The sequence below is a fragment of the Chaetura pelagica genome, unplaced genomic scaffold, assembly GCF_000747805.2.
Source record: "Chaetura pelagica isolate M959 unplaced genomic scaffold, ChaPel_1.0 scaffold45, whole genome shotgun sequence".
In the NCBI taxonomy this organism is placed as follows: domain Eukaryota; kingdom Metazoa; phylum Chordata; class Aves; order Apodiformes; family Apodidae; genus Chaetura; species Chaetura pelagica.
The window spans coordinates 5497276-5509145 of record NW_009953217.1 but is presented as its reverse complement, the minus strand read 5'-3'; the positions used below and the strand labels follow the sequence as shown (position 1 = coordinate 5509145).

Sequence of the window (11870 nt, the reverse complement as noted above, 5' to 3'; positions counted from 1 at the left end):
CAGCAGTGCTGCTGGTGATAAGGCAACTTTTGCAGCCTGACAAAGTTCTCTTTCATAATTATAAAACCTGGCTTTCAGAGTTGTGGGTTTGTGCAGAAGCCAGTTGTTGATAAATACAATATAAGGTCATATAGATTATGCTGCAGCGCCTTAGACATGCTCTGAGCAGTGAAGTGTGATCCTAGATTTAATTCCTGTCTTGTCAGACATCTTATGTAATCTTGGGCAAATAGTGTCATCTTCCTGTTTCGTTTTATTGGGAGTGTCCTCTATGTTCTGTTTTATTTGAAGTCTGATGATGTCAGGGGGTGTTTCCTACCACTACTCCAAATAAAAATCCATATGTAGTTGACAGGTGTTCTAGACTTCCTTGATCAATACCTGCCTGGATGCTTCATAACTGTAGGCCTGGTCAAACACTTGGCTGCAGCTGCTCAGGGCTGTGGGAACTTGGGAGAGGTGTTGGAAGGGGAAGCAAATGAAGTCTGTAGTTTGTTACAGTAATGTACATGTACAGAGTCTACATTATCATAGTAAAAAGCCTGGTGTGAAATATTTTGTTTACCCCTCTAATAGATTTTATTTTTTTTAATTGACTAGACTTATTTGTAGGATAAAACTGAGTGTTGGGAAAAGTTTGATGCACGGAAAAGGTTCGAATTTTCAGAATGAAGCTCTTTAAAATAGTCTTTTTATTTGGGCATTAATTAAGGCCAAAAAACACCCCACTTTAATTTTATAAAACACTACTGTTTTTTGGGAAAATGCTTAATAGAAGTTGATAACCACTGTGTTAGTCAAATAGAGAGAGATTTGTTACTAAGAAGAAAGCAGGAAATCTAGTGTTTTGAATTCCTTGGTTGAAGTTATTTGCATTTTCACCTCCTTTATCTTCCACTGCCAGGGTCCATGCTCCCTTCCTTGCATGAACTACTTTCAAGTCTGCATCAGTAGGGGCTGTGCCACTAGGGCCTCAGTTCCTCCTTTTCCTGGTGCTACCAAAAATGTCCCCTGACCAGAGTAAATCTTTTTGTAAGACTTTGAAACATCTCTTTAGCAGTGTCTCTGCTTTGTTAGTTGGAGACCATTCCCAAATTCAGATCACACAAGCTGAGATAATCCAGGCCTTTGCACTTTAAATACTGCAGAAAATGTTTCATTTACTGTTTACTTGTATTCTTGCAAGTAACTCCATTGAGTGGTTGAGGCTAATAAAGCAAACAGGATTTGACATTAGAATTTGACAGAGCTGAGAAGCAGCACATTTCATGAGCCACACTGGTATTTGTGGTTCCTGTGTAACAGTTTACTGCTTGGTTAATACTTTGAAGCAGAAGGTTGGTAAATATGACTAATAAAGCAAAACATCAAAATGCTTGTTTATTCCTGTAAGCATTAGCAGTATGTGGTGTACAGCATCTATTTTTAACAGCTTCTGCTCACCAGAGTATGAGCTTAGTGTTTGTTTTGCAAAGGTTCACAACATCACAAGTGTTAAACGTTGTTGCAGTGAACTGTGCTTCATACCTGCCTTTTGATTTATAATGTGCCCTCTTCTACGGGAAATAACCTGAAATTCACTACTGGAATAATTAAGAGGGATTTTGTAATGAAATTATATTTATGATAGTAATTACTAAAGTCTCCTGTGTGTTTTGAAGAGTAGTGTGGTAATTTTGAAGATACACTATAGGAGATGTTGTAGTCTTAAGATAATTTTTTTTAGCTGTTGCAATGCTGGAGTTGATGGCTTAAAAATGTTACTTTTTAAGGGTGCTTACTCCATTGAGAGGCAGATTTGAGATAGCTTGTCAACTTCTTTTCCTGTTCTAAACTGTAGAATAAGAGGTACAGTCTTTGTTGTATTTCAACATCATAACAAGACTGTCTACCCCAGGCTCCTTGTTCTTGCCAGAGGTACTGTTGGAGTACCATGAATTTCATTTCAGCTAATCAAATCTGCTTGCTATGGACAAAGTTTTGCAAAGCAAAGATACTCCAGGTTAATGTAAATCATGTTTGTGGTTTGTGTTGGTATTTATAATTCTTACTCTCTCCCTTGTCAGTATCAAAATAGGTATAACAAATTATGGGAAAGTAATTGTTTGCATATTCTTTGTTTTGTCTATTTAAAATATGAACAACACTTTATATACATTTTTAGTTCAGTTTATTTACAAGTTATAGTGAAGAACTGTCCTGACTGACATTCAAGCAGAGCATGGACATTTTGAAGCCAGGTCAGTTCACTGAACAGCCTCACAAATTACAGTGGGTGCTGGAAGTGAGAACAAGTGAGGCATGGGGACAGAGGGCACTAACTGCTTCAGTTGTCACCACCACCAGAAAGTTATTTGTTAAACTTCCAAAGCTTTTAGGGTTGCTTGGATAAAAAGTAATTTTAAAGACACTCTAGTTGCCTCTTCTCTTGACTGTAGAAATTGTGCTGCCTTTCCTAGAAACACATAACCAGACTTCTCCATGTAGATTAAAATAAAATGTTTTGTGTTTAATAATATTTTAATAGAACACTTCCCACCCCCAAATATTGCTAAACCTTTTTTAGCTTCCAGAGTTGGTTTGATGGCAGGGACTGGTCTGGTTGCTGATGAAGAATGTGTGTGATTATACTTTACACCAATTGGGAATTCTGATCCTTCAGTTCCTAGTTCCCTAGAGTGTTTGGAAAGGCTCCATGCCATAGTTACTGTTTTCAGTGCAGAGTGGTATTTTCATAGGCTTTAAATGTAGCAATGATTTGGGGGTTTTTCTGCAGGATTTGAAGCAGTGTCAATAGTCTAACAGGTTTTCTAAATGAGATTCTGGACATTGTTTTTTCTGTTTCAGCATGAAGAGCTACTTTCCTTACTTCACAGTTCTCTCATCATGCTCCTTCAAAAATGATCTGATAAGAGTGGGTGCTAAAACTGCATACAAATTCAGAATGTTCTCATCAGCAGACACAGTGAATATCTATCTTTAGTACCAATTAATGCTCAGCAGGTTTTTGAGTAGTCAGCACAAAATGATTCTCGGAACATATAGGGAGATCTGGCAAATCTAATTGCTTTGCTTTTCATGCCACCATCTTGTGAGACACGTACAATAAGTAGGTTTAGAGAAATCAATACACCTTGTCAGACTTCCTGTTTGTATCTTGGGAAGGGTTCACTATGTTTGTTGAAATACAATGCTGGGAATAAAACTACTTACTAGATAGGACCCTACCCTTGGAATAAATGGGATTGCATGCTTTCTTACCAGTAACAATGACAGACAACTTCAGAACAATTGTAATCTGCTTTTTCCAGGGTGAATACAAATGTTGTAGAGGTTGTATTGCCTCTCTTCTACCAAATAGGTTTTGATGTTTCCTGACACACAGACACGACAGTATGTGTTGGAAGAAAGTGCCTTCAAAAGAGGTCATTTGATAGATCAAAGCCTGGAGTGTGCTTTTTCTTAATTAAAATACACCAGATTCTTCACATTCTGCCTTCTTGTTGCAGGACAATCCTCCGTATGATAAAGGAGCCTTCAGAATCGAAATCAACTTCCCAGCAGAATATCCATTCAAACCTCCTAAGATTACATTTAAAACAAAGATCTATCACCCTAACATCGATGAAAAGGGGCAGGTTTGTCTGCCAGTAATTAGTGCTGAAAACTGGAAGCCAGCAACCAAAACTGACCAAGGTAGGACTCCATGTAGAGGAAGAACTGGATATCAAGAAAGTTTGTGTTGTGTTTAAATTTAGAGCTCCTCGGGTTTCAGCCTCTCAGCTGGTCATGGCTCTTAGGCTGTATTCATTGTTATAAGGTTTGTGTCATGAGTCAGGTGTTGTGAGCACAATGTGCAACTCTCTTGGAATCTCATTTTGTTACTTGAAACATAAGGTAATGACACTGGCACGTGGCATGTCCACCTCCAGGAAACCACAACACTTCTTATGACTTCAGAGTTTATTATGGTAGTGTCCTCAGCATACTTAAAATTTCTGGGTGTAGTTTGTGTGGAGGTTATTTTATGATTCTTTTTTAAGCAGGGACTTTATAATCCTGTTCAGTGCATTCCTGGATGTGTGAAAGAAAGGGTCTAAAACCTCAGGGTTTTGTATATTTTATAGTATCTGCTGGGTGGTTCAGTGATTTGAATACACGGTTTGAAACATCTGGGGAGTCATAAACAAAGCCTGAAATCATAACACAAATTAACTCTTAGTTCTTAAAAAGTCACTGCTGTGAGGCTTAGTGTGTGGGTGTCTTTGGATAAGAATTTAAATATTTTAAGAAAAATTATCAGGTTCTGTGGCAGCCTGGGAGTGCGATCCAAGTAGGCTTTTTCTGTTGTTGTTGCTTCCATTAGTTGTTGGGGTGAGAATTTAATGTTTTCTGGCAGGTAATTATTAGTTTGATACTAAACATTTATTATTGTACATGTAGAAAGAGCAAACATCCTTTCAAAAACTGCATTTTTGTACTACTACCAATTCAAATCAGCAGTTTTAGTCCAGAGCAAGAGCTTCAGAGCAAGTATGTTGCTCTGGAAGAGACAGTATCTTTCTTCCAGACTCCTCTTGAGGGTTGTTTTCAGTAGAACTGTGTTCCTGATGGTAAACAATGCTGTAGGTTTTTTTCCTGTGTACACTACTAAAATTACCAACAGTTTGCATGGTCTTGCCCCAGAGACAAAATAGAAGAATTCCTGTAGTTGTTTCAGAAAAGATCAAGCAGTCGAATGTTGGGGAAAGCTGAGGTAGCAGCAAAAAGAACCTGTTCAACTCAAATAGATCAGTGAAGATCTTATGATTTGTTGATTTATCCCAGATTATACAGGACAAAGATCCTTGGCAGAGATGAAATGGGAGCGATGAGTTAACACCTTAGTAGTCGTATTATCTTAGGAGCCTTCTTCAGTTGACTAAAGGAAGAACATAATGTCTCCACCAGCTTGAAATGCAGGTGGCACTAGTTGGAACTGTTGAAGCCATTGTTTACATGCAGGAAATAGTGTCTCCTTGAGAACTAGCAGTTCCCTTTTTATCTGAGTGAATTAAATCTATGCCAAAATCAGAATTTACAGCAAACCGTGGGTACCAAAATATTGCAAATCTTTCAATTTCTGCTGGTTTTTTGGTCTTTTTTTTAAAATTCTTTCTTCAATAAGTCTTTTTAATGTCAACATCTGTTACTACATCACTGCATGAGCTTGCAGCAGTGTTATTACAGCCCTGTTTAAGTGTCTGTTCCTGATTCTCCAGAGCTCTTCTGCACTGACAAGCAATCATCAGTCTGTGCTACTTGGGCCTTTCTCAAGGAAATTATGCAACGTTATTATTGCAGCATAAGTGTCCTTAGTTTTGAGCAGTCAGGTGTCAAGAAAGCAGAGAGATTAGGTTCAATCATAAATCATTAAGTTACCTTTCATGTACTAAAAGTGCATCTTGCTGCTGTGCTTCTTATTAATTTATGCTTAATAGTAAAGCAGACTGTTGTGACAGTATAGTTTTAAAATGCTGTGAGTTTTGAGGCAAATCCAGTCAAAACCTGTTATGACAATCCTAGGTTTTTTTCTGGCTTGTGTGTTAAATAACCTTAATTAACACAGTAACGCTTTCCTGTAGTGTTTTAGTGTGTTTTACAGAGTGAAAAGTGATTGTCATGTGCAGTATTGATGGTAGTTTCATCAGTAGTCATTCATATGATGATAGTTGTCATAAGTCCAGGACTGGTGAGTTCCTGTGAAGTAAGCTAGTAACAATTCTACATTCCCTGGGTGGTTGGTTTAGTTTAAACTCTGATTTGTGGTAAGAAATGTTCCTGCTTAGCAATATACCAACAAGCATATTCCTCTGGTTTTTTAGTATTTGTTTAAGGTATGTTCCCCATTCCAATCAGGTAAGGGGGGAGAAGAATATAAGCATGAGGAGATTGATGCTCAGAAAGGAGCCACTCTGGTATTCCAGCATCTACTGGAGTGATTAATATTGTAAGAACTCAGAGTGCAAAACTAGGGAGAATCCAGTTAAACTGCTGAGTAGCTGTTTTTTGGTGGATCTCCTTGCCACTGGATGGTGTGTCATTGTTTTACCTGAGTTCAGGAGGAGGCAGCTGCCTGTTGTGTGCCATGGGTGAAGTTAGCAGAGTTTTGTTATACTTGATTTAAAAACTGTAGGGGTGGTACTTTGTGTTACTCTGGGCAGCCCAAACTTACCTCAAATGGAATATTATTCATGTTGAACAGTGAAATGCTTGTGCTGCACACTCACCTTCTGTAGGCTTGGGTGTGAGAACCCCTGATTGTTGTGACCTATCTAGCTTTAAATGGTTGTGAGAATGTATATGAGGGAAAGGTAGCAGTGAATGTCATTGTAGTGTGTGAGGTTCACTGTGTGGATGTCAAGTGCAGTTCAGTTATTTTAAGAATGACATTTCCTTTGAAAGTGATAGGGGAGCATTGATGAAATGGCTGTAAGCTGGGGGGTGAAAAGCATCTTACCGTTCTTAGCCGTTTGTTTGTCTGGTGTGTCTGCTAGAGGGTGTTTAAGAACAAAGGGAAGAACTGACTATGATGATAGGGGGGAAGTAAGAGTCATAGAAAGATGAAGCTGGGGGAAAAAAAATGGTTTCCAAAAGCAGGCCCAGTTACAACTGCATCACTGGGACAGGTGTTAGGAAAACAGTTTCATGATGGAATTCTATTTTTTCCTAATCCCTTTTAGATGAACTTTCTGTGAAACTTATAGTTTCCTTCTTAGCCATAGGAGAATTATTTCAGATAGGATGCCAGTTACATGGGAAATAATCTGTAGACCATTTTGGTCTCTGTTCAAGTTGATTTTGTTTACAAATACGATTTTCTGGTGTTCATTCACGGTCATTGAACTAAATCTTGGCATATTGCTGTAGTTTATTCATGCTCTTGCTTTTGAAAGGACCCTAGATTTATAGGGCTGTATTTAAATGCAGTTAAAGCTCTTTTCTTACTGGGGAATTTTGCTTACATTTTGATTTTTTTTTTTTAATTAACCACTTTGTCTCTGACAGTGTTTATACTTCTTTTGACAGTAATCCAGTCCCTCATAGCACTGGTGAATGATCCACAGCCCGAGCATCCCCTCCGGGCTGACCTAGCTGAAGAATACTCTAAGGACCGTAAAAAATTCTGTAAGAACGCTGAAGAGTTTACAAAGAAATATGGTGAAAAGCGACCAGTGGACTAAAATCTGACAAAACTGATGTCAGCAACATATGATAGAAGATCGGAGCAGTGCATTTGAGACACCCCGTAAAGCAGGACTCTATGGAAAATTGACAAGTGCCACCTCTCGGTGTTAACTTGTGGCTGTTACTAACTTTCTACAGTTTTCTTAATCAAAAGTGGGCTAGGTAACCTGTAAAGAAAGGATTAAAATTTAAGATGTTCTAGTTCTGCTTTCTTTGTTTAAAAATCACTGCTTCAATATACTTTAAAGTATGCTGTTTTCTTTTTCTTGTCAGAATTTATCAAAAATATCTTAGACTTATATTCTGCCCTTAAATTGAAAAGGTTGTGGCTGTCATTTCTTATTTCTCCTTGCAGTTCCCACTGTCTTTAGTTCATTTAATTCTTCATTGAATTTTATCCCCCTCTCCAAACTGATGTCTTAGGAAAAAAAATATCCCAGTTCTGGCAGGAAATGATTGAGTGTTTGGCAGTTTTGTTTACTTTCCTTTTTAAATGTTGCACTGTGCTTTGTGGGACTTGTTGCAAGTTCCCCTTAACTCCAGTTTGTAACATAATAAACAAACAAAAAAAAGCAAACAAACCCCACAAAAACAATCATCAATAATGTCCAGGTCTTATGTAAATCTGGCTGATGTCACCACAAAATGTTTATTAAATGGGGAAACCCAAGTTTTTGTGTGCGTCATTGAATTAAAATATGGCTTATGTCCTGCTTTTGGAAAACTTTGGGAAAAAAATCTGTAGCAAAGAGTAGTGGAATGTGATTACAAACTTGTTTCACTTAATACCTAGGGAAACGTGCACAGAACAACATTGCAACCAGTTTAGAAGAGCTTCAGAAATTGGGGACCAAGAGGTACCAAAGTGATAAACTATTTTGTGAGTTAAAAATCAGTATTTTGGAAATGTGAATTTGGGATTCAAGTACTAAATCCAACAGCACTGCTAGTCATCTTAGAATATTTTTCCATCAGGATGTGTAAGAAACATCTAGGTTTCACAGGGTGGCACTCCTGCCATTTCCTAGCCCAACTGAAAATGGTATAAGAATAGGATTAAGCAATAACCTGTAACAGAGGACGCTTCACTACTGCTGTTCCTGTGTTCTAAAAACACACAGGTTAGATGATTTAATGAGCACTTTGAGTATCATTCTAACTTAACCAGGCAGAGCTGCTTTCCTGTTGCTGCAGGGCACACCTTTGCATGCTCAGGGAAGCCCTTTCTGTTCAGGACTGAGCATCTCTTACCGTGTCTCTGCTTCTCTCCTGCCTGCCTGTCCTCTCCCCCCAGCCTGAAGCGTGGCCACAGCTCCAGTCAAACCACCACAGCCAAACTGCCGCCTCTTCCCCGCCTGTCGAACTCGGGTGTGTTACTCAGCAAACATGTATCTCCAGAAATCTGTAGATATCTGGGAGCACATATCATTCTGATGTGCAGGAAGTTGAATTGGAAAAGCCCTCATGCCCAGGGTTGTCTGTATTCCTATATTCAGTTTTAATACAGCCTCTGCCTTTGCAACCTTTTGGAACTAGTGTGTTGAGCGGTAGGTCTCTTTTGGTTTTAATGTCTTGTATATTTGCTATTTCTTCACTCATCCCTCTCATCCACCTTTCATTTCCCATTTAGTGTAAACAATGACAGCCCAGTACCTCACCTCTGAAAGTAAATTTTTTTATGAGTTAGGGAGCTAAGAAATTTTATGTTTAAGTGTTCTTAGACAGATTCTTTGGCAGGTAAATAAAGTTAAACCACTTTCACCTTATTTACGGAAACTTGCATTTCCTAAGTGTTTTCAGGCTTGTGAGAGCACTGTCTATTACCAAATTTTCACATCTCTGTGTCTTCATTTGCAGAAAGTTGGTACTGATTTTGTTTCATTTACGGTCACTTGGATTCATAATAAAATAATGCCAAATTATCTGTCAAACTGAAGTGTGTATAACTTCCGCATCACATGAGTCACTGTACCTTTCGATCATGTCTGTTGGCATGGAAACTTGCTAGTCTCTGAATTTTCTTTTTATTTAAAACAAAACTGTAGCACTAGTTTGCTGCCCTTACTATTAAATAGTGTACTTCCTGGTTGTAAGCCTCTCAGGTCAAAGATTGTGTCTGTCTGTGACTGGGAGGCCACTGGGAGGGCAGGGGAAGGGTCTCCAGCCCATCCCTGCAGGCCCTCAGCAGCGCTGTGCCGACCATCCCGATCCATCTGCAGCGGTCGTGCAGGAGACAGATACTGCTGTCAGTTCTCTTGGTGTGCTCTTCATCGTGCCATTTCTAAACCACAGGATGTGTAACTGAAGTGATGGCTTTTGTTTGTAGGCAGCTCTCTGAGAAAGAGATCAAATCCTGTACTGTGTGGTTGAAGGCCGAGGAGAAAACATCCAACTGCGAAGTCCTATGTTAACTCAGGAAACCCAGCTCTGTTCTCTCTGGTTCCCCAAGCCGTGCTGAATTCCAAACATGCAGTTTAATATCCAAAATAAAAACACTGGTGAAACTACACCCAGGAGTACTGGTACAGGCTTTCTGCAATTCCATTCTGCTACCCTAATAAAAATTGCTCTCAAAGGCTTTGTGGCATGGTTTTATTTTCAGAGAGATCTGGGGTTTAGACTTCTTTCCTTGCATGTCCTGGTACAATGAGATTCATCTGAGGTGCTCTGAATGTGGTTTTAATTTTAATTAAGTGTTGTCTTTAAAGCTTTCATAGAACCACTGAGGAACTTCCTTATCTCCATGTTTTACACAATTGAAAGTTTCCTTAGTTAGAATGTCTTTTAGTAGTTCTTTATTTAAAACTCCCTTGAATTGAAAAGAAAACTTGGAGTTTAATGCTGTTCATTTTAAAATATGGAATTTGCAATTATTTTTTTTTTGTTCATGATACAAACTCGGGTCCAATTGCTGCTGTGTTTGCAGTGTCCATCTGGCAGGACATACATGCAGCTGGTGTGGACCGTCCTGAGGATTGTGATCAGAGCAAGTTAGAATTGATCAGTTAGATCAGTTAGAATTGGAGCAACTTACATGTGAAAAATAAAGTCAAAAGGTATCCATCATAATATGGTCACGTAACATAAAAAGCTGAGATCTGGTTTTAAAACCAGTGTTGCCATCAGGCTGATCGCTGCATGTGAATGAAGTCTCACCAGACACAAGGTGGCACTCACGGGTCTGCCTGCGCTCTGGAACTTCAGCTGCTCCCGGCAGAGCTGATCTCTTGCGGTTTTTTATTCTCTGTTGTCACGTAGCAGGAACTTTGCCGTCAAGCACCGATGGGACAAGCTTCACAGCTCGAGTCATTCCAACAGGTAACCAGTGCTCCCATCTGGCTGGGCTGTGTGGTGAGTACACGCATGGAACAGTGGATGGTTTTTCATAATTTGATAAGTGACAAGGTGTTTTTATTTAATTCTGTGACAATAATTTAGGAAAGAACCTGGAAAAGCATTTCCTAAAACATCTTTGATGTTTTTCATATTTGCACAGAGCAAAAACGTCCTCGGATGTTTGATAGGGAAGGTCATATGGTTCCTGTGACTGGCAGAGCTGTCCCTCCAGTGCTGAAAGACCAGAGGTGATGGGTTCAATTTGCCCTCCAGCTATAACTAAACCCAAAAGCCTCCGAAGCATTTTCAGTAGAAAAAGGCCTGAGTTTATTTTTCACTTAAAAGAACGATCACATTGGAATTTGTAATATTTTTTAAAAGTTAACAAAAACGATTACATTAAATAGATCACTTTTGTGCAGAAAATGAGCAGAAACAATCTAATTTTTTTTTCCCCCCATGTGAAATTTATACTCGAGCAACAGGGTTACAGGTAAGAAGGCAGTGAAATGCATCAGTGTTACTAGAGGTTGTTGAAGTTCAAATGCTCTGGTGACAGGAACAAAAATGGACAAGGAGCTTCTCCACTTTAAAACTTGCCCATAGCTGGAATGCAACCACCCCACATGTTGTTCCTGAGAGGCAGCACAGGAACAGTTGCTGATGTGCCCTCATGCAGCTACTAAAATAGCAGCTGGGTCAACAGTTGCTGTTCTTGCAAAGTCATCTAAAAAAAAAGAAAAGAAGAAAAGCCTCTCTGAAAGGGCTGTAGCTGGTGGGACTTTCCTGCAGTGGCTTCATGCCAAGAGGCAACATAAATAGGAAGAGCTGTAATCGCTGCTGGCAGAGGCTGCACATGGAATGCGGCTGCAGACACCACTGGGCTGGACCCGTGATCCTGCTGCTCTGCCCAGAGCAACACTCACAGGTAACTGTGTGCCCTGCAGTGAGGAAAGGGGAGGGACCATGACTGGATGCTTTAAGAAAATCAAATGCTGAATGTTTTCAGGCCTCCTGTGAGCAGCCTACACTGGGCAGTTGCTCCAAAGCAGCACCTGCTCCCCTTTTTTTTTTGTGTGTGAGGTCCAAAAAGAGAACTGATCAGAACCTGGAGGGTGCTGTGGTGCCACTGGGTCTGGCAGCAAGGCCTGTCTTCCTGCTGCTCACCATGGTTTTGGCAGGAATTGAGCCCTGGGAGCAGGGCTGGCCCTTGGCTGCCAGGCTGCAGTGGAAAGATGCGTGAGCAGGTGACGCAGGTGAGGTTTGTCACATTCAGAGCAGATGGTGTGGGCTAAAAACTGCACTCA

General features: G+C 39.8%; 1 protein-coding gene across 1 annotated transcript in view; it reads left to right on the top strand.

Annotated features, from left to right (window-relative positions):
* Positions 1–7897, top strand: part of UBE2L3 (ubiquitin-conjugating enzyme E2L 3) — a 10720-nt gene extending 2823 nt beyond the window's left edge. Inside the window, exons 3-4 of the mRNA XM_009997665.1 lie at positions 3510–3696; positions 7069–7897. Of these exons, the coding sequence (XP_009995967.1) occupies positions 3510–3696; positions 7069–7223 (342 nt within the window). The 3' untranslated portion in view covers positions 7224–7897. The remainder of the gene's footprint in view (positions 1–3509; positions 3697–7068) is intronic.
* Positions 7898–11870: the final 3973 nt, after the last annotated feature.